The following is a 24111-nucleotide window of genomic DNA, read 5'->3' on the forward strand; positions in this document are numbered from 1 at the left end:
ACTCTCTGTTTCGGTGACCCATGTGGGACACCTTGATCCCGAGGAGCATGTCCACGAGTGTGGGAGCCACCATGTCAACTATTTGGACTGAGGTGGGTACACCGCTTTGCTCCTCTCAAGATTTTTTACCGTTCCATCCCGAAGGACGGTGATCTGCTTTCCATGCTGTTGGGACATTCAAAATACCAAGTGCACTTCAGACCTTACACATTCCCAACTTCCGAGCCCCGACATACTGTTTGGTTAGGCATCTCCAGCGTTTTGGCTGCGACATGTCATGGACCTGACCTTGATGGCGGGTCCCGAGCATTTTCACAGTCCGGATCCCACATGCGCAAATTTACCGTGCTGGACAGCTGTGTTCAGGTGAATATTCAATCCGAACGTAATACATTGAAATTGAATAACATTGTTCTGATTCGACCAATCACTTCATTCAGTTTTATAATGCAATACTAGATATCAATCCTTCCACCTGTCTGAATGGTGAAATTCTACAAGACATTTCGGACAATGTGAGCGTCACACAGACTTCATGTCGTAATGGTTGCTGCTGACCTCTCAGAAATAGCCCTTCAGTCCAGGCAGACATGCTCTCTTCGCGTAATCTGGAACAAAGTCACACTTGGTTTTACCAACGGGATGCTTATATTCCTGAACATAGCTCGACGGCAGACGCATGTTTGGTGAGTCGACAGTGTTCCCGATTTCTTCAAGAGAATATTCTTTCTACAATCCCAAGGAAAAGTGTTGAATAGAGAAGAGGGAATACTATGTCGCTAGATTCGATCCTCATTCATCCGCGTTTGACCGGCTGTCCAGGGTTGCGTACGTCATTCCAGAGCCGTCAAAACTGCGCCTCTCGGCGTCAGCTGCAGCCTGGCAGTCATCGGGGGTTGATGGGTTTCCGTTGCGGTCGATATTTCGTCTTGGCACTCGAGCCTGATTTTGGGGGCTGCCCAGATCCCGATGAAAATGTGCAGATGAAGGCAATTAGTGGTGAACTGAGAGGTAGGTTGGAATGTAGCCAGAAACCTATGAGTGAAAGTTTAAAATGAGTGGTGACGAAAAGGAAGGCAAAAAGGAAACACCGAGACAAGTCCCCGATAATGAAGCCAAAATAACCACCGCATGGGCACAACCGAAGCACATGGTTGCCGGCCTCCTCATTGGGCCCTTGTAAGATTCATCACTACCCAGCTTCCATTTAAAAGTTTATTCTGCTCCATGTTGATTGGTGATCACGCGGACTTGCCGTTTGTGGCTTGTAGATCAGTTGCATAGCATATGGCGATAGTTTGGTTGGCCTCCTACGCATCTTCGAGACATCATTAATTTGAAGCCAAGCGCATCCTAGACCTGAAGAGACAGTGCATCACCCAATGACTAGGAAATTCAGAAAATTTTGCCATATTACCAGGTCTAAGACATGCCTTGCGACCAGGGAACAGGATTAATTGCTGAGAGCAAAAAAATTTAATTGCAGCAGAGATGCTTGAAATAGTCTTTGGATCAACCCCCGGCGACCAGGTCCTGACCTGCTTGATCCTACTTGGGGACAACCAACCGATCAGCTCTCGAAGCCACATCATGGGTTAATGGTGCCGCAACAAACGCACATTCTGAGTTAGACTTAGCACCTGCAGGGTGTTCATAATGGTATTATCCACACCGGGTGCTTCTTAACAAGTCACCAGCTGCCTGTCCTTTCATTTTCACAAGTAAAGAGATAAACATATTCTAGTAATGGACCTCCCAGATTCATACTGTCTCCTTTCTCATCTATTACTGCATCCCGTTGACTCGCGAGGCACAGCCGGAACGGCACGTCTGATAAGCAAAAGGCTGCCATCTTTCAACAAATTTCCAAAAAAGCATTTAGCCGTGGCAACCCGCACCTACAGACTGTACTGGAGTATTCGGCACCCTCAGAGACCTGCAGAAACTCTTATTGAGAACAGAGCACTGAAAACAACAATAGCACCTGATAATTTCTGCACTCATTTTCCCACGCAAACATTTGGAAGGGAAGGTGCATGGAACTGAAATAGAATAAGCAGTCACGATTTGATCCATCTTCGATTAGTTGGGCCGGTAAGAAAATGCCGCAAGGTAGCTGAGCTACAAGATGGCCACTTGAAGGATAATTTGAGGATCTGCCCCAAAGCTAATTGTGCCATCACAACAGAACAATTTCATTTGATATCATTTGTGAATATCGTCACAAATCACAGGCATGTGAATGATATAGGATTGAAGGGAGCATGTGGGTTGGCAGTAGCACACGAGCGAGGAGCTTAGCTCCATGCTTAGCACCTGATTTGGTACTCTTTCAGGCTAGAAGTGGACATCTATCTTTGCACACTGTCCAAAGATTTGTGAATCTCTTGCAGGCTCACTGCCCTCATCATTTTGGTCATATTCCAAAATACTCCTTACGTGGTAACTTTTCACATAGTTTAAAACTCCATTTCAAATTATGTGCAGAAACAGGTTGTTATCAAGTCTCTGAATCGAGTTTAGATTGTTGATACTAATTATGTGGCATCCGTATTTTTCATGAATTCACAATATGAAACTGTATGAATTGAGCATACTAAACGCCAATATCATCATCCCACAAGGGTAATTTACCACCGCAGAATCAATTCACAAGGTCAACAATTGAGAAATGAATGTACGTCTGCGTGGATGTGATCACTACATAAAGCTTGATACCCAACCAACCCGAGGAGACCACAAAAGACTACTTGCATTGTGCAATTCCAGAACCTCTTTATTTTGTTTTCCACCTTTTTCTATGTTGTGCATAAGTTCCAACACAAAAGCTTCTGCCCCTTTGCAAAGCAAGTATGATTTCCATCAGTCAGGCGTCGCATGTAAGGTCTCTGTCTTTCCCCTGCACTTAACCTGTGCTCTTAAAAGCATCTCCGCCATAGGCGGTAGCATCATCCACAAATTCGGATCTGTAGCAGCCTTAAGTAGGACCTTCTACCAAAGCTTGATGTTCCGTGAGAACACTTCCTACTCACACTTGTACGTGCTCGCAGTGACAACGGCACCATAGGTACTTGTACGAGGTCAAGGCAGCCACATTCCACAACCTCGCTGGAACATCACGACTTCAAGATAAATTTCATCTGCGGAGATGATAACCACATGAAATCTTGGATTAGGAAGATGTTGAACCGACAATGAGCACAACTGTATAGATGTCGGTACTTAACTAAGAGCCTCGCTTGCTGAAAACCTAGTACAAAGTCAAGTCTGCCCACTTCCTGAAGAATAAGAACTATACAGAAGATTCAACATGGTGACAAAGATTTGAGAAGATAAGTTCTCGTAAAGCTGGAGAGAAGTGAGAATCAAAGATTCCAGATTGATCTGGTCTTGAGATTCAGGAGTAAACGACAAAATAAATCGAAGGTCCAAGAAAATATAGTCAACCTCTACGACTACAAAATTACATGCCTGTGGAAGGCAAGTGAAACGTTCCACTTGACACAAAATTGCTAACAAATTCATGTGCTTACGAATTCAAACTAATCCAACAGCGTATGGAAACCTGTCTTGGGGAATGAGCATCATTCATGATATGCACCCTTAAGGTAAAAAGAGGAATAAAAATAAAAATGATGAAACGCTCAAATGATGGCATCTTGTTAGTATGAACTTCAAATCATTACAAGTTATGTGAAATACTGAGCCAACATGCAAAATGAGATCTACACACTGAAGTGTAGGAACAAGTATTTCACCTGCAATTGTCGCAGTCGCTGGGAGAGGTTCATTTGTGCTTGCAGTGCTTCTTGTAGTCATTCATTCTCTCAGCGCTGATGTCTGCGGACAAAACACACCAGCATATCAGCACTTTCTCAAAGGTTCTAATATCAACACCAAACAATGAGCACAAATGTACAACACTTTTCTAACGCATCCAGGTTTCAACAGGTAACTCGCCAGAAAACCATTCAAGGTAAACGAAGGTCCAGCCATAACATGCAGTTCTACATAAGCATTACATTTTATTTCTTAAAAAAACATCTGATTTAAGATAGGCAATGTCATCCACATTTGAGAAAGAATGGAAGAATAACAATCCCATGTAACCTCGTTAATATTAGACTTAGAGTTATAAGCGACAAGAATAATACTATTAGCAAGTAGGGGCACAACCTGCGCCTGTGTTTCTTCTAAACCAGCTTCTCTTGCAACCTTATCTGTGATTAAAATTCGATCTCCGCCTTCGATCTTCACACCTAGCTTCGTTGTACCTGTAAGCGGTGCCACATCCGCAGCTTCTTTTTGACAATGGAGTGTTGCTGACTTCCGTCTACGTATTTCCAACTCAGCTGGTGTCTACTCTAGCCCACCTACGTACATGCTCATAGAGGTTATGCATGATACAAATTGCAGGTAACTAGGCAGAGAGAGAGAGAGAGAGAGAGAGATCAGTTGAAGCGTTTAACCCAGAGTGGCGAGAATCGGTTCTCAGTGAGAGGCGAGGATGCTAGAACTCCTAAAAACCGACTCTTGCCACACTGCATTAAAATGCAACACAGCATACAGATTCCACAAATGTAGTTCCACCGGATTTCATTTACAAACAAGCTCATATTTGCTAGTTACCAAATATAAATGAAGTCAGCACATACCAATTAAACGTTAAACATCACAACGATCTTTGGTTTGAAAGTCCCAGGCAGTCCCAATCTCAGCTAACAACTCTTTGCGTTTCAAATGGAATGCATCCATAACAACTCCTGTTTTAATTATTCCAATATTCGCCCTGCTTCTGCAACATGTCAAATCAAGAGCATCCAAGTGGAATTCCAAATACGTCGCATCCAAATTCATATTAAGGTTTTCAAAGCATAGCCCAGCTCAATTTATGGCTTTAGACGTCTACAACTACTCAAACAGCCACCAACAACAATGCCGATGACTAGGATCTACCGAGAACGTAATAGGATACAATACCTTGTAAACGGGATACACATTAACTGTAATCTGAGCATTAGATACCTACTCCCAGAAGCTTAGAAGAACAAATACAAGCTAACCACAAACAGCAACCAGGTGACTTTCCTCCATGAGCAGAGGCATACACCGAACGCGAAAAGTCTATTGAAGACACGACTGGCTCACAACTCGTCTCAAGGCTGAAAGGCAGAGTAAGGGCAAAACACATAAATGCCCAGTTAGACGGCGCAGAAGGCAAATAAATGTATGACCAATACAAAGTACATAAAAAAAAATTGTTTACAAAGTCGAGAACTTTTCACCTAGAACAACAGTCTATAGAGTTCTAAATACCAGGATGCCCGCTATCAAAATAAGTGGACAGGAATACAACTGTACCTTCAAATACAAAAAACGCCGTCAGAATAACCTAATTACCGAATACTTGATTGATCCTTCTTCCCACAAAAACATATTGAGGTTGGTAAGAAACAACTAATTTGCAAAGGAATAGATCGAAAAGACTTATGCATTCGCAAAGAGAGCATTGTTCTCCGAATGCTGTGATGCTCCAGCTGTCAGGCCGGTTTCTGATTCTGAAATGGAACCGTTTTCTGGGTCGCTCTGAACCACACACCCATACACAGATTCCTGTAAGCAAATATTGCGCTAAAAGAGAGCGTACCAAACCTAAAAGGTGCTAGCAATGGAGGACCATAATTGCTCATTGTATAACTTCAGAGCACCAATCAATTCCACATTTGAAGCGAGTGAGCGAGACCTGTATCCATCTCAAGGCCGTAGCGAGATTCTGATCGTAAGTTGAATTGTCTAGACACACAAATTACAAAACTCTAGTCTTCAGCACATTAAAATCGTTGAAGATCAGAAAGAGGCCTCAAGGATCCCTATGCACCTCTCTCCGGCAAACAACCATCTTGCTATTAACTTGATCATATATACATGCATCCGGCGTCAGTCCACCCTTCATCAACCTAAATTTGTGTCATATTTAAACTTTCTTTAGACAAATTGTACTCCAGATAAGTTAATAATCTTGAGCGGTAGTGATTTTCCAAGGTAAGTATAGGCGTGGGAGGTACTTCTATCCAAGTTATGTTCACCATCTAACATTTGCTACTCAGCTGCTTGTCAAATTCATCAACATTTTTTTAAATAAATAAATATATATAGGCTATCAATTGAAGAAGTAATCAATTATTAAATCAAACAGGCAATGAAACACTCGTACAGTGTGTCCATGCGTGAATTATGTAGAATTCACCAAAAAGAACAGTACAACCAAACTGCTACGTGCATGCCCTGAAATCAGCAAAGAACAGTACTTTCATCTCATCTGACGCAGAAGTAATAGGCAGCTTCTCAAGTGGCGAGGATGCAGAATGGAGGTGATCAAGGTACTGCCGCATAAGCTCAAAGTCCTCTGCACTTCCCATGCTACACCGAACAAATTATCTAACGACACCTTCTCAAGTGCATTGCCTGAGCTACCTTCAGCTCAATCGGCTGCAATACTACGGGGAACAGACATGAGCGCTCAGAAATCCCCTCCCTCGCGCGAAAAATTATGTCGAAGCTCCCCCCTAGCCTCTAACAAAATCCTCTCTAAGGAGAAAACCTCACACACTTCCCTTCACAAGCATGCTGCTCTCAATTTACAACTCATCTCTCCTCTTTGCCTTCCAGAAAAGAAACAAAAAATTAAAATAAATAACACAGGATTCATCCCTAATCCCTTCCCAAACCAAAAACAGCAACGAAGTTCCACAACGCTAGACCTGGCCAACACTCCCTTCGCCCTCTTCTGCTGCAATGGCGGACAACCTCACCGCAACCTCCCACCGCCGCCGAGAATCCCCGATACAATATATTATGTATATATATACATATATATGTATAATTTCAATACACCGGAGCTTGCTCTCTCCTCCTAGTCCCGATCGCAGCAGCAAATTGCAAATGGCCCTTCTTCGCAACGAAACTTTCTCTGTCTCTCTCGCTCTCCTCCCTGGTTTATAGTCGTTTTGTATATGCTTGCAAACACGTGTAATTAAAGAAGCTTGTGGATTTCTTCACCATTTCATATCTTTGGTTTTTTGGTTTTTTATTTTTAAAACATATTCAAAGAGTTTTAGATGTTTCTTAATCGGTTTACACATGTTAGGTTTTTTTTTTTTTTTTTTTTTTTAAAGATGTATTTAATCCTGTCAACAAATAAGGAAATGGTAGAAATTAAGATTTGAAGCAAAAATATGATTAATTTTTAAAACGAGATTATCTAAACTTGTTTTTCTTGAATTTTAATTCTGTCTTAATTTAATTTTTAATATTAATGTTGAATGATTTTAAACATCTTTAAGTATATATAGTTATATTTAAAATATTGTGTCAATTCAAATATAATTTCTATATTAAGTAAATTTTATTTCTAAATTTACATAACATTATAAAACATAACACGTTTTTTAACCAAAATCTCAAATAAAATTTTGAATTACTTTTGTATAGAAAAAACTACTTAATTTCTTTGTATGTCATTTTTATTGAAACATTTTTCTAGTAGTTTAGATGATAAGAAACTAAACTCTTAGATCAAAGCTTCTAACCTTGAAATGATATACAAAAAGAGAGAAGTGAAACCAACTATAATATTATATTGTCAACTTTTCTATTAAATAATGTTTTGTATGTAACTTTTGAAACTTTTTGTATCTTAGCAATGATTAGAATGATTCTTGTTACACTTTATGGTCTCTTTAGTATAATTTTTTTATTAGCGATTAAAATATCAAATTCTATTTTTTCCATATATTTAATTATACCTAATAAAACAGTAAAAATAAAAAATCATTTTAAATTCTTTTTTAAGATTTTAGAAATATTTTTTTTTTTACTTTTGAGGATTTGATTAAGAAAAAGCATTAAAGTCGAAATGAGTGAAATTTCTTCTCTATATTAAATCTTTACTTTTTTAGAATAATTTAAAGACATGTATAGAATGGACAACCTCTAAATAAATCCAATTATATTTTCAAAACTCTTAAAAAACTTTATATAATAAAAATAAAAATCTGAAAGTTCATGTTAAAGTTATCAAATCTTACAAACTAAGAACTTAAATTATTAAGTTATTTATAGCATTATAATTGTAGACATTAAAATAAGAGAATATGTCAAGTCAAAATTAAAAAACAACAGGGTAAAAAAACCAAAGATATCCATGTAATTCTAAATCTTAAATCCTAAAATCATAAATTATAAAATATAAATCTTATTTTTTAGAAGGAACCAAGTTAATAAAGAACTAAATTTTATTTGGTTTGATGAACATTGTGGGAGTTATTATAAATATATCACCTAGATTTTGTTATTATATGACAAACAAAACTATATAGCATGATTTTTGATAAAGTTTGAATTAAAAACTTTATGATTATTTATGTTTGGTATAATAGACAATAAATTATATTTTTGCACATTATAATCTCATATATTTAGATTAATATAAGTTTATAAAGCCAAACACTACTTTCAAATAATTTACTTTATAATTAAAACTATTTTAATCTAGAAGAATAGTAGAGCATATTTTTGCATAATTATATTCAATGAAGAAATCTAGTCTATAGTTAAGGATTTAAGATTACACAAAAAAGAATTTCAAAAGGTATATGTAGGATTTGACTTTTAAAAGTTAAACTACAAATCATTATTTATATGATGAAAGTTAGCATGTATAAACTTTATAATTATCTTGGCATTTTTTGTTTTGTTTTGGAGTCATTCTAAGTGCATTAAAAAGTCCATTTCATTGTCAAGAAGGATCTATATAAATCTTTTTTTAGAACATGTCATCTTACATTATAAGATTTGATAATAGAGATTTATAGAAGAAATTTATATGCCCCTTCTATTTGTATAAAAATTGCACAAGGTTTTGCATGACTAACAATATGATGGAGTGGCAAGCATACAAACCATCAACTTCAACAAGCAAGGGAGTAGAAAAGTGTCCAAGTATGTCAACAAGCTTTAATATAAGAAGGTTAATTTTTCTATGATGGTTGGAAGCAAGATGGTGCAAGTAATTCTCACCTTATCTTTAAATTTCTTTATAATGAACATTAGTTTCTTTACAAAATGATGGTAGATAGGAATGTAGATGGATGGATCTTGATGAAGACTAATGGTGGTGGATATTGGAAGAAAAAAAGAATATATGAAGATTGTATTAGAGAAACTCGCCACTTCATTGGAGAATATGGTGCAAATTAGTATGACTATGTATAATCCATTGCATAAGCTTAAAATATAGATTATATAATTTTAAGTCATTTGTATGTAAAGTATATTGAAAAAGTAGTCTAAATATGATATATTATAATTAAGAAGTAAATACATATTTATGTAAACTACCTATTTTATTTTCATTGTATAAATAAGTTTTAATGAATATTTTTTAATTTTTTTATATAGTATAAAAAAGATTATTTAAAAATTTTAAAAATCTCATATATCTTAAATTATTAATTTTTAAAGATTTTAAATAAGCCATTAGAATAAAAAATATTAGAAGAAGAGAAAGGGTCAACTCAAAATTTTAAAAAGACAAATCAAAAAAAAAGTCAACAAAAAATAGTACCAAGTATATGGCCCTAATTTGAAAAAGTGAAAAACTTATAAAACACTCTAAGTTCCCTATTGGATTTTTAGACCTCTAAAATAGACAAGTAGGTCAAATCAAAATTTACAAAATATTTTTCATTTGCAAGGTGAATTCAAAATTTAAAATAATTAAATCTTCAATATCTACATATTGTCACGGCCATAATCATGTAAGCTAATAATTACATATAGAAATAGGTAGAAGTAAGTAAAAGTAGATAAAAGTAAGTTAATTCTATAATATTTAATATAGAAGCTTCCTAGAAACTTCCTAGACGTTGCTTTGACTTCATAGGTGTCTTTAATTGACTTTTTGGATTAAAAACGTGGTCAATAAGTTGGCCATGTGCCACACATGTTGTTAGCTTGAAGATCAAGCTAACTATGTGGCCCACACGTAGAAAAACTTGCCTTGTAAGTCAAGGCATGTGTCTTACAAAGTCAACACATATTGGAGGTCCTATAGAACGTCGCCACGTAGCTCCTAATTAGATAGTATATATAGAGACAAGAGTGAAGGCTTCTTCACTCTTGTCAACTCCTTTCTTGCTTCTAGTCTAGTTTCAAGGGCCTCTAGTTTTCTTGTCTTTTGGCAATAGCCATTCCAGTTTCTATTTCAATATATATACTTGTTTATATATATTTTGTTACCTCTCTTTGAGTGAAGGCTCGCTTGTCTGAATTGTTTTTCATCGAGTTCTTGTCCTTGACAGATTGACAAGAGTACATTTACAATATCAGAGCTTTGTTTTTTTTTGAATAAGAGTGGATTACCCCTTTCTCTTGACAAGACATAAGCGTATTGGAAGTTTGCGGATTACCCACTTCTAAACTGATATTGTTCTTAGTATCTTCTTTGTTATCAAGTCTTTCTTTTCTTTTGTCTTGAGCAGTATGAAACAAATTTTTCTTGTTAGTGTTATTATGGCAGAGCTTGTTGAAATGAAGAGTGCAATGGCACAAATGCAAGAGCAAATGAGGGAGTTAATGCTTGCGATGCATCAACTCAATTCACCAACACAGGAAAGAACAAGAATGGCAGAAAGTGGGGATATAGAGATGATCGGAGCTGCTTCAACATCTACAACAAATCACGTTCCTTCTCCAATTGTACAACACCCTGTAAACACTAGAGAACCAAGAATTGCCTTACCCGAGAAATTTGATGGTACGAGATCAAAGTTTCGAGGGTTCATCAATCAAGTACAATTGGCAATTGAACTTCAACCGCAAAGCTATCCAACTCCAGGATCACAAGTCAGGTTTATTGGCACTCTACTTTTTGGTTCTACATTATCGTGGTTTTCGTCTTTTCTTGAACAACGAAATCCAATATTGGATAATTTGGAAGCTTTTTTGGCGGAGTTTCGATCTATGTATGGTGAACACGATGCAACTCGTGTTGCAACAAATAAGATTCAAATTCTGCGACAAGGAAATCGCTCAGTAACAGTGTATGCTTCACAATTTCGACAACTTGCAATTGACATCAAGTGGGATGATGCTGCACTCATCAGTCAATTTCTTTATGGATTGCAATACGAAGTAAAGAAATTGATGCTCAACTTACCTGATCCTCAAACTTTGAGTCAAGCAATCGATTTTGCGGTAAAATGTGATAATCGACTTTTCAAATTTTGATCCGAGAATCATTCATGGGAATCTCAATGTTATTACTCAATGGCAACATCAACATCTTTGCCAAACGTACATTCGGAAGTAGAAGACATGCAAATTGACGCGGTACGTTTTAAACCCCTAACTGAGCAAGAAAAGATTCGTCGTCGTCAAGAAGGATTATGTTTATATTGCGGAGAACCTAAGCACACTGCTCAACATTGTCCAAAAAAACGACGCAACTATAAAATGAGGGGTACGACGGTCAAAGAAGACAACATGTCAGAAAACAGATTCGTCCAGCTACAATAGGGACCGTGTAGCTGGAACCTTGTATAATTCCTAATGAAGGTCCTATCCTCTCCTCAAAACCCTCTCCTTGTTTTATAATAGACTTATATTTAGGACCTAAGAATTACAAAGCCTCTGCTTTATTAGATTCGGGAGCCTCAGCATGTTTTTTAGATGAACAATTTGTTAAAAGTCGTAAAATACCCTTTGTACAGAAACCTAAACCAGTACATGTAGAAGTCATAGATGGTCATCCCTTGTCTTCTGGAGATGTCACTCATGAAACTCATCCTATAAAAGTAACAATAGACGGTCATGATAGCTACATAGCTTTTAACATAATTAAATCCCCGTCCAATCCAGTTATTTTAGGTTTATCCTGGCTAGAAAAATATAATCCTCGAATAGATTAGAATTCGCGTAAACTTGACTTTTCCCAAAGCGTTATTAATAGTTCTACCAACCAAGTAAAAAATTATAAGTCTAGTATAGTAAAACCCGTACTGATAGGTGCAAAAGCATTTATACACGCAGCAAAAGAAGGATCAACTTTTGCTATTTATGCTGCACCTATTTCTGAAAACGTAAAGACTTCAAGTGGCATTCCAAGTCAATATCAGGAGTATCAAGACGTTTTTGAGAAAAAGAATGCAGATATTCTTCCTGAGCATCGTCCATATGATTGTTCAATCGACCTCAAGGAAGGAACTCAGCCACCATTTGGACCAATTTACAGTTTATCGCAAGATGAGATGGCTGAACTCAAGACATATATTGACGAGAATTTAGCGAAGAATTTCATATGCCATTCAAAATCTCCAGCAGGAGCTCCAATTCTATTCGTAAAGAAAAAAGATGGATCTTTACGAATGTGTGTTGATTATCGAGGACTCAATAAGATCACAATCAAGAACATGTATCCATTACCTTTGATATCAGGACTCCTTGACCAGTTGAATCAAGCTAAGATCTATACAAAAATAGATCTAAGAGGAGCATATAATCTAGTACGGATCAAAGAAGGAGATGAATGGAAGACTGCGTTTCGAACCAGGTATGGATATTTCGAATATAATGTCATGCCCTTTGGACTCACAAATGCATCAGCTGCTTTTCAACATCTCATGAATGATGTATTTTGTGAATTCTTAGACAATTTTGTCGTCTGCTATCTAGACGATATCCTGATCTATTCTAAGAACGTTGAAGAACATGAAATACATGTTCGTCAAGTATTACAAAAACTTAGAGATGCAAGATTGTATGCCAAGATGGAAAAGTGTGTATTTCACACTACTCAAGTTGACTTTTTAGGATACATCATTTCAAATGATGGTCTCATGATGGATTCTAAGAAAGTCCAAACAATCATGGATTGGAAGATTCCAAGGACAGTAAGAGATGTCCAATGTTTCTTGGGATTTGTCAATTATTATCGGATCTTCATCAAAGATTTCTCACAAGTTGCAGCTCCACTTACACGCTTGACTAGTAAAGATAAATTCCAATGGAATCAAGAAGCGGAAGCAGCATTTGAAGCCTTGAAGACATCGTTTGTCTCTGCACCAGTCTTATATCGTGTTGACTTTTTCAAGGCATTTTTTATGGAAACAGATGCATCGGATTTTGCCTTAGGTGCAGTTTTATCACAAATGGGATCAGATGATAAACTTCATCCGATAGCTTTTCATTCAAGAAAATTCTCAGCAGTCGAGATCAATTATGAGATCCATGATAAAGAACTTCTTGCGATCGTGGATTCCTTTCAAGAATGGCGTCATTATCTAGAAGGCGCTTCTAGTCTAGTCACTGTGTATACAGATCACAAGAACCTCGAGTATTTCATGTCAGCACGCATGTTGAATCGGCGTCAAGCTCGTTAGAGTATGTCTTTGTCAAGATTCGAGTTCATTATCACTTATCGACCAAGAAAACAACAAGGTTTGTCTGATGCCCTATCTAGACGTTCTTATTTTGCACCAAAAGAAAGAGATGCAGCTTTTGAGCAACAAAGAACGGTCCTCTTGAAACCGGAGCAATTTCATCTCCGAGCAATGAAATCAACATTGACGGTTGATTCAACTTTTCTCAAGCAAATCCAGTCCAGTATGTCCTCAGACCCTCTTGTTTATGATATCGAGAATAATTCTTCCAAGTCTCATGATCCTTCTAAGTTCGAGTTCAAGAATAATCTATTATATTTTGAAGGACGCCTATATGTTCCAGAAGGAGAAGCACGTTTACGTGTTCTTCAAGCACGTCATGACTTTCCAGCAGCATGGCACTTTGGATATAATAAGACTTTGGAACTCATATCAAGAGATTTTTGGTGGCCACAAATGTGGAAGTCAGTCAAAGACTTTGTACAATCATGTGATATTTGTTCAAGATCAAAAATTCCTCGTCATCGACCTTACGGACTTCTTCAGCCATTACCTATACCAGAACAACCATGGTCTTCTGTTTCTATGGATTTCATCACAGATCTTCCAAGCTCAAGATCTTATGATTCTATATTTGTGATAGTAGATCGTTTCACCAAGATGGCACATTTTGTGCCATGTACAAAATCTATCTTAGGTGAAGAAACAGCTAAGCTTTTCATTGATAATATCTATCGCTATCATGGATTACCTAAAGATATCATATCAGATAGGGGAACTCAATTTGTGTCAAGATTTTGGAGGACCCTTTTCAAGATTTTAAAAGTGGACATAAAGCTATCTTCGACTTTCCATCCTCAAACTGATGGACAAACAGAGCGCGTAAACCAAGTCTTGGAGCAATATTTAAGGTGTACTATCAACTATCAACAAGATGATTGGACAACCTTTCTGCCATTGGCAGAGTTTGCTTATAATAATACGGTACATTCTTCCACGCAACAAATACCTTTCTTTGCCAATTATGGCTATCATCTACGACTTGATACTTTTGATTTTTCAAAAGTTGATAATCCTGCAGCAGAAGATATGGCAAATCGGTTGTCAAAGTTACATGCAATAATGAAGACGCAATTGAAGGAAGCTCAAGAACGACAAAAAATAAACGCAGATCTATATCGTAAGGAGCAACCACAAATCAACGTGGGTAATAAGGTATGGCTACTTCGTCGCAATATCAAGACTACTCGACCTTGTGACAAGTTGGACTATCGTAGGCTTGGCCCCTTTTCTGTTTCTGAACAGATCAACCTAGTTGCATATCGGTTACATCTACCGGAGTCAATGAAGTTCCATCCTCTATTCCACGTGTCTCTTCTTGAACCATATAAGACAGTAGATATACAAGGAAGAAGACAAATGCCACCGCCTTCCATAGAAGTAGATAATAATAAAGAATTTGAGGTGGAAGAGACATTAGACTCAAGGCGGTGCCAAAATAAGCTGGAATATCTAGTTCATTGGCGCGGATATGACATTAGTGAACGCACATGGGAGCCATCCAGGAATCTAGCAAATGCATCAGCTAAAGTCAAAGTTTTTCATCAACGACATCCATCAAAACTAAGATGAAAATCTCTCTTATAAAAGAGACAAGATTGAGGCAAGATAACATTCAATTTCCTATCCTTGTTTGTAACTTCTTTGCATTTGTGACGCTAATTAGATGGAGAACCAACAACCAGTGGATTCAACTCAAGAACCTTCGTTTGCTGACCTGTCGGATGAGACATTACGATTGTCACAACCTTCAAGACGACACAATCGAGATGAAGATCTTCAAGAACGACATGTTCTTCCTTGAATAGATGGTGAGATACAACGCGTTTGGTATCACGATTTGGGAAGGGACTCTCGATGTTTGGTGATTTTGTTAGAGGTAGGAACAACTCCTGATGGTGTTCCGAATATTCTATTCGAAGGACGTTACGAAGGCCTCAACAATGATCAAATAATTGGGTGGTCTTCCCGCCGTGGTATGGGACACTACCGATGGTTGAGAGGCCCTATCAATCATCTTCGAAGAGAACAGAGATCAAAGTATGTGGCAAATACAATTCGTCGCATCATAGATTTCCTCAACATATGATGACCGCTCCTCGTGGAACTCGTCTCTAGAAAGGGGGGTAATGTCACGGCCATAATCATGTAAGCTAATAATTACATATAGAAATAGGTAGAAGTAAGTAAAAGTAGATAAAAGTAAGTTAATTCTATAATATTTAATATAGAAGCTTCCTAGAAACTTCCTAGACGTTGCTTTGACTTCATAGGTGTCTTTAATTGACTTTTTGGATTAAAAACGTGGTCAATAAGTTGGCCATGTGCCACACATGTTGTTAGCTTGAAGATCAAGCTAACTATGTGGCCCACACGTAGAAAAACTTGCCTTGTAAGTCAAGGCATGTGTCCTACAAAGTCAACACATATTGGAGGTCCTATAGAACGTCGCCACGTAGCTCCTAATTAGATAGTATATATAGAGACAAGAGTGAAGGCTTCTTCACTCTTGTCAACTCCTTTCTTGCTTCTAGTCTAGTTTCAAGGGTCTCTAGTTTTCTTGTCTTTTGGCAATAGCCATTCCAGTTTCTATTTCAATATATATACTTGTTTATATATATTTTGTTACCTCTCTTTGAGTGAAGGCTCGCTTGTCTGAATTGTTTTTCATCGAATTCTTGTCCTTGACACATATCTATACATTTTTATAACAATTTAAAGGTAAAATCAAAATAGAGAACCTTCATGTGCATTCAATAGTATTTTTAGAACTTTTAAAAGCTCTTCTTTTACAAAAGTCAAAATCCTAAAATCAAAATTAAAGTTGTTATATCTTTTATACTAAAAACTTGTAGAGCAAGTTATTTATATTATTAGAATTATAGATTGAAAAAAATAAAGGTCAAGAAAAATTCCAAAAATAAGAGAGACAATCTTCAAAAATAAAGGAGTTAAAAAATTAGAAATATCCATATAGTTTTAAATACTAAAATTTTAACTCTTCAAGTCTAAACCTAAATCCTAAATTCTAAATTCTAAACTTAAATCTTAGATAATAAATTTAAAACCTAAATCTTAAATTCTAAACCTAAATTCTAAACTTAAATAAATTTAAATACCTATTCAAAATTGATAATATAATCGAATATATAAATATTTTTGTGTGTTGAAAGTCAAAATTCTAAAATTCAAATAAAAGTTATTATATTCTATAAACTAAGAACTTTTTGAGTAAGTTACTTAGATCTTTAGAATTATAAAATTCAAAAATGAGACAAAGATTAAATAAAATAAAATTATATATATATATATCAAAAAATCAAGTGCATTAATATAATCATGAATCTTAAGTCCTACTAAATTATAAAAAATAAAAGATATAAGTAGATTTATCAATAAAAAAATCTTTACCTTCTTAATGATATCAAAAAATATGATTTTAAGCTATTATAAATAAATAATGAATGTTTAGAGATAAATAATAATAAAATAAAATATTAAATATATGGATTTTACTTTGAAAATAACTTGATTAAGAAGTTTAAGATTTGAGCTTCACTAAGCCTCACAAAGTAGTAGATAGGGTGTCCTAGAGGAACCACAAGGCCTTAGTCTTATCCTTCTACATACATCCAAGGTGCTACAATCTATGTAGGATATATGCATCTTTCTTTCCACAATACATGTAATAAAAAAAAATATTTTGCTAAAGCAAATCATTGACTAATAGCTAAAATAGTAGTAGTAGGAAGAAAGGTGTATATGTTTCCTATGGCTTGTAGCACCTTGGATATAGGTAGAAAAATAAGACTAAGGCCTTGTGGTTCATTTAAGGTACTTTACATATTACTTTGTCTTCTTGAGTGAGACTTAAATCCTTGACTACTTAAGCAAGTTATCTTTCAAATAAGATTCATAACATACATGTAGTAATTTTGAAATTTTGTGTTTTTTTTTTTTAATGTCAATAGAAAGATATAAGTATTATCTACATGATTGTTTTTATCAAGTAAAATTCTTGTAAACAAATTGTGACAAGTTTATCAATAAGTATTTGTTTGATAATATATATGTATATATATAAATATATTCTTTTTTCTTTTTTCTTTTTATTGATTTTATTTTTTAATTTATACTACCAATTATATTAAGAAGTAAATTTTATTCTTATATTTTGATGCATTTGCCCAAAAAAGTTACTTTTAATTGTGTCCATGGATGTAAAGTGGTTTTTTTTGTTCTTGTTCTTTTTGCTTTGATTTTGTTGAGAAAAAAAAATAATTTCTTCTTTATTAATTTTTATTCTTATGTATTTTTATTTCTCTTTAATTTTTATGTTGATTTTATATATTTAATTTTGATTGTTTTGTATATTGTGAAATTTTAATTTTTAAATTTTTTAAAATCTTTTTATGTTATATGTATTGGTTTAATGTAGTTTAATAAATAATTAATTTTACTAATTAGTTGTCTACATCTTCTAAATATATATATATATATATATATATATTAAATTAATAACATCTAATTTAAAAATAGAAGCATGTTCTTAAAGTGATTTATTGCTTTTGTTTTTTCATATGTTATTATATAGTTGTTGGTCTTTTTAATATGTGATTAATCTATTATCCTTGTTATTATTTTTTATATTAATAAACAATTATCTGTGGAAAGTGATGACCTCCATAAGAGATTGTTAATTGCTGTAAGTTGCTCCATAGTGATAAAACATCACTATCTTATTTAACGAGGTAATTCACTTTACATTTGTGATTGGCTGTACATTAATTGAATTGGTTTTGGACTCGTATTGATATCAAGGTTTATTGAATCAGTTTTGGACTCACATTGGTATAAGGTTTAAGGTGATTTTGTTATTTTCTATACTTTTTGGTCAACTTAATTACTCCTAAGCTTTCATTGGGAAGTTAAGTTGTGACTAAATATCCTTCTTTGCTTATTTTCACAGTTGCTCTTATCTGTTTTTTGGTATGGTTATTAAGTACTTCTTGATCTGTAGGTGTCATGGACATACACAAAACCGTCTTAAATAAGTCGTGTACTACATGTGACTCTCTGTCCAGCATGTCAATTCCTCACTCTGCACTACCTCAGTGTAATGCGGTAGTTTTGGAATTGAGTCGTACATGACATGAACTTCAAGCAGACTCAATGACATGCAGGCTGGAAATTAACCAATATTTTAATCTTATACATGACTTTTATGCAACAAAACTTGGTCGATATCCATTCCATGAATTCTTCGTATGTCACATGCAAGCACAAGTTTCAGTATTTTTGTTGTCAATGACAATTCATTGGTAGTTTGCATGTGTATGTCAAAAATCACATCCTCAAATATACAATAACGACGGAGTGAAACCCGGGAGTAGGGGCGCTCTGCTCACATCTAGATAGGGCTGCAAAGATAGAACCAAGCTACAAGTGAAGCCTAGAGTGCGTTTACACCACTTCGTGATGGCCAGGTCCTGATATAAGATTCAGTGTGATGAACATGAAGCAAAATGATCACGACAAGGATTTAGCCACCTGGCTGATACAACAAAGAAACCAAATCACAATTACTCCCCTTTACAGCTTTACTACTTCTAACCTAAGGTCTTCCCGTAAGTGGATTCCAACCCAAAGGTGACTTTAGCTTGCCATCTCTTCGTCTTCCTCGATCTTAGGTGCGAGGTAGAATCGGATGTGACCCATGTCTGCAATTTTGTATTCTACAGCTACAGGAAGTTCTTTGGACATGCTCAAGGTGACAGTGCTAGACAATGGTGTGGCTTTGGTGAAAGAGTTCAAGTAGCGCAAAGCAAATGTCAAAGTAACAGGTTCTTGCATCTCAACCACAGTCTTCTCCTCTTCCTGCAAGGCGAATACAACAAATAAGGATGAGATGATCAAATTCCGAACTAATCTAAATTCCTCTTGTACAGTACCGAGTTGTAGTGCAGTAGGTTGATAACGTGAAAACATGCGGCAGTCAAAACTAACCTTATCGACGGATGTATTCTGTCTGCATATAATATTCGCACTCCCAATGTCTCCCCCAGTAGAGAATTTCACCCCTTCCTTGGTCACAGATATAACAACTGCAAAAAGAGAAATAAGTCAAATTCCCGTTTAAGAGACAGTAAGATTGGGGCATTCAGCAATAGTCGGTGCGAGTTTCTGCCCCTAGAAGAGACGATGAGGCGGAAACAGTTCATTTCTGCAACAAGCCGACATATGCAGCGCCAGGAATTGAGCCTGTGGAGTTGCATTACAATCCAAGCTACTATGTAGAACATAACAAATCAAAAGTCACCCCCTATCTTGTTCAATAGATGAAACTGTGGCTTGAGTGCTATGACCACCAGAAAAACACCTACCTGTGTCACCGATGGTGCTGAGATCCTTGCAAATACGAGCAAACTCTGCAGATGGCATCCTTACGATTGCTTCGTACTCAGTTTCGGGGATTCCTAAGTGCTCGCTGTCGATGTCCATCAGCTTCATCTCAAAGTCGGAGATTCTCTCTTGATCTGTAAAATTTCAATTCATAACAGAACGTAAGAAAAAGAAAAAAGAAAATCAGTTGTTATGCATTTAAATCAAAGAAAATAGCACATTAGGATCGGGAAATGACTAGATGCATGGGCTTTGTTGAAAAATGAGTGACAGGAAGATGACGGAATGCGAAGAGAAGGCCCCACAACGGATAATTCAAACAGACAAGTGAAGAACCAGCTACCATTAAAACTTCAGATAATTACACAATACTTCAAAGAACAGTAAATTCGAGTATGAAGCTATTTGTTGAAGGTATGAAGCAGACCTCATGCGGGTCACAAGACGTGATAGTCACCAAAAAAATGGAACAGGCACGAAAAACCAAGACCGGAACTCTTCTAAAACTGCACCTAGGGGAGGGTAAATACGCAACACAACTGTTGAGTAGAAGAAGACAACCATTACAGCGTCCTATCTACATACTTTTAAAGAGAATCCAAGCCCAAGCTAGAGGCAGATAAAAGATCAAGGCAAAAGGAACTCACTTGGGCTCTCGAACATGAAAGTTACAGAGTCACCGCCGTCATCTGCCTTAATAGTAATGATATCGTCGTTGCCAGCGCACTTCAGCATCTTAGCCATGCTGGTAAGGTTCATGCCCATGGAAATGTTGCGATCACATCTATAATGCTCAAAGCCCTCGGATCTCAGGAGCAACGCAACCAAAGCGACGTGACTGGAGTCCATGGCTTGCAATGAGAAACCCGTCGTGGAGCAATCAAAATTGGCATCGGTTACCAGATCCTTGATAGCTTCCAAGACCTTCTTCAGCAGGCTTCCCTGCACAAGCCTAAGCTCCAACATGTTTCCCTACCTCACTAACTCCGCCACAACCTGAAAGAACACATTCAACCTCGTAAGACCTAAAGCATCCCCATTTGAAGAAAAAGGAAGGAAAAAGAAAAAAAGAAAGTCATATTATACCAGAAAACCTAAGACTCACATACAGTGAAACATCGCCAAGATCGAGGCATCAGCCCCATCACAAACATCGAAGATCCCATCACCAAACTAATCACAAATCAGAACAAAACCCACATCAAGGCTGCGAAAAGAGTGCCGAGCTCAACTAAGAGTCATTACCGGCGAAAGAGCAGACCACGCCGACGCACCTAACTCACCGCTAAACTGCAACACAGAGCAGTGAATGCGGCGAGGGCAGAAACGAGAGGAAAGCGAGAGATAGATGAAGAGAGAAATGGGAGCGAGGGAGTGAGAAGATGAAGGGTCCGACCGTGGGGGTGAGGAGAATCCAGGGGAATGGCGACGCGGATGAGGAACAAACGATAGGAGACAGCGTGGGAAAACAAAAAGGGCGGGAAGAGGGTTTTGGGCACCTGCCAGGGCAGAAGAGGACGTTGGATGGCGGGAAATTTGGCAACTACTTGCCGGGTATACACTTAAGCAGGGTATCTTCATCCCGGGGTGTTGTTTCGTTCCCTTTATGTTCGCTTCAAATTTGAACTTCTGACGTCGGTTGCTCTCCCACGTCAGCAAATGTTGGGTGAAGGTCGACGATTGTGTGATGTTCTGCAATTTTTGTGCTTTTGAATTTTCTATTATATTAAATAATACGTAAAATTATTTATTTTAAAATTCATCAAAAATATTTTCTTCTTTTATATAACGTACTTTTTTTAAAAAAATATTTAACATTTATAATATCATTATTGATACTCTAATACATATGATGTGTTGAATTGTAATTTTAAAATTACATAGCACAATTCTTCTTTTACACCATATTTATTAAATTTTAAAAATAAAGTTCTTATTTTAAATTAAAATTTGATGGTGTTATTGGACATTTTTTCCCAGGCATTGACTTGGTATTGCTCAAAATTATCTAATATATGGTTGAAAGTTACTTTATAATATGAAAATTGTAGTCATCTTACTTAAGCCTTTGGAGTTTTAACTTTTCATTAAATTGATCTAGTCAAATCTACATATTGAGTTGACTCCATCCTTGTGTATTATACTATAAGAAGAAATCTCATGTATCTAAATCCTAAGTAATTGTTACATCTTTAAAGACAAGATTTATATATAACAAAGACATAACCCTTTATCTTTATTTCTAAGAGTATTTTATCAGTGTTGAATTGATATCTTTACTAATCATCACTCCTATATTAAAAGCTTAGCCATCCAATCCTCTCAAGGTCCTCATAAAACCATACTATTTATGTATATATGTTTTTTAAAAATAAAATATTTTATATTTAAGTCTATTTTAGATTTATAATAAGTAATTATATTTTTTATTTTTATTTTAAAATTTTCATATTCATAGTAAAAAAAATTATATATATTTTACAAATAAACCTTAAACAGCTGCTCATTCCTGAAATATGTCATGGAACTAATGACAAATTCGTATTGTATAAACTACCTCATATGAAATAGATGGAACTGGATTTTGTTGGATTAGAATGAAAACCTGAGAGATGTAGCATACATTTACTTGTGCTGGAAAAATAGCGAATACTTTCAAGGGCTTCTTTGACTCATGGCGCTGGAGCACAACAGATTTGCCGAAAACGAAAAGGGAAATGGTGTTGAATCCAGGGTGAACAACCACGGCATCTTCATGGGTCGAGATAAACATTGCTCTACTCACTGCCTGGGCAAATGTAGCGGTGTATTTGATACGGTGATCTCTAATAAATGCTTACCCTCCTGAAGCTCACCTGAAAGCCAATTGTCGTTTTGCTTGTGGACTCTGAAACATTGAACACCCTATGAAGTGAGACCAGTCACTTGACATTATAACAGTTCCGTAATGGATATCCCGACCCTTAGGAGCTTTTACCCTCCAAGGTCATCCTGACAATGGCCAACAGCATATCATGGTCGATGTTTTTATCACAATCCACCGTATGAGTGCAGCACGACCTAAACTTCAGCACAGCTTAAGCTCTTATGCCAGAACAGTTGATTTCTAGCTCTAGAGGGAGCAGAAACCGAACTCAGTACCAGATCATGCTCACGTGTGGGTGGCGGTCTATGTTGAATAACAACCACAACGGCCATATTCCCAACTTTTCTGGGATGATTCCGGAGCAGTCAAAGACGAAACAAAACAAAACAAAACAAAACATTCGCAGTTAGGTCCACATACTCTCTTGAATCAGAGCCAGCTCATGAGATAATGAAAGCTGACACAGGGCATTTTTCAGTTAAGCTTCATCTGAAAAGCTTCATCGCAGCCTTCAGATGTGAGAAGAACTGCACAATCCGGAAAACACTGATGAAACTTGACGCAGGACGGCACACACTGCCGGCCATCTTCCAAAATGACCGCAAACTGGAGGGCAAAATAGAAAGAACCGCTGCACTACCAAGCACCGTCTCACGCGTAAAACCCATTTTTTTTTTGTTAAAGCAGTTCCGAGGGAAACAAAGACTCCTTCAGGAAGTGGGGTGGACAGGCCCATCTAACGCTGAACTGAACACGGCATTTATCGTCCTCGGCGCCGACGCGTGCTCGTTTGAAAATCTAGTGCGGCCTTTTACCTTTTGTCTATCTCGCTGTTTTCTTTTGAAGGAATACTCAGCATTGAGTAAGATTTTTCACTTTGAAGTATGTGAAAGAAAAATTGTAGTTGTAAAAAAACTTGTAAAGATTATCTGCTTGTTGTACTTTAAGAAAAACAAGGGAAAAGATCAAGAAATAAACAAACAGAATTCATTGAACTTCTGTTTGTGTTGAAATAGAACATTGTGGTACTTTGATGTACACTTCGTAACTATGTATCTCGTGTGCTTATTGCTTTTGGTTGTAGGATTCTACATTTTGCACTGTTTTAACAATTTTTACTTGTCTTATTTTTTAATATGCAATGTTTGTTTACGTCTCTTTTTTTCCAACAGAAATAAACCCAGACCTCAAGAAGTATAACTTCGGACTTTACATGGATGATACCATATGTTGTTGAGTAATAGTGACAGCAGATACAACGTGCACATGCAAGGAGAAAAAGCAGCTGGTAGTTGGGTCAAACTATCTATCAGAAAATGATAAAAGAAACCTTTAATGAAGAAG

At 36.4% G+C, this 24111-nt stretch overlaps 1 protein-coding gene and 1 long non-coding RNA gene across 4 annotated transcripts; both read right to left on the reverse strand.

The window, feature by feature from the left end:
• Positions 1-2755: 2755 nt before the first annotated feature.
• On the reverse strand, positions 2756-6963 carry LOC112280832 (uncharacterized). 3 transcript variants are annotated; one of them, XR_016502556.1, is made up of 6 exons: positions 6309-6852; positions 5362-5586; positions 4656-5162; positions 4177-4373; positions 3759-3840; positions 2756-3140 (listed from the first exon to the last, which is right to left on the reverse strand). It is a non-coding gene; the product is annotated as an uncharacterized LOC112280832 (long non-coding RNA). The 3 variants fall into 3 exon arrangements; XR_012217387.2 differs by having other exon boundaries at positions 4177-4274; positions 4656-5586; positions 6309-6963; XR_016502555.1 differs by having other exon boundaries at positions 4656-5586; positions 6309-6963.
• An 11994-nt stretch (positions 6964-18957) lies between these two features.
• Positions 18958-21265, reverse strand: LOC112280856 (DNA sliding clamp PCNA). Its single transcript, XM_090249651.1, has 5 exons — positions 21147-21265; positions 20549-20897; positions 19883-20035; positions 19506-19603; positions 18958-19376 (listed from the first exon to the last, which is right to left on the reverse strand). The coding sequence occupies exons 2-5, from the start codon at positions 20865-20867 to the stop codon at positions 19155-19157; spliced, it is 792 nt and encodes a 263-aa protein (XP_090105777.1). The 5' UTR covers positions 20868-20897; positions 21147-21265; the 3' UTR covers positions 18958-19154.
• Between the last annotated feature and the right edge of the window lie 2846 nt (positions 21266-24111).

The sequence above is a fragment of the Physcomitrium patens genome, chromosome 4, assembly GCF_059467195.1.
Source record: "Physcomitrium patens ecotype Gransden chromosome 4, ASM5946719v1, whole genome shotgun sequence".
In the NCBI taxonomy this organism is placed as follows: Eukaryota; Viridiplantae; Streptophyta; class Bryopsida; order Funariales; family Funariaceae; genus Physcomitrium; species Physcomitrium patens.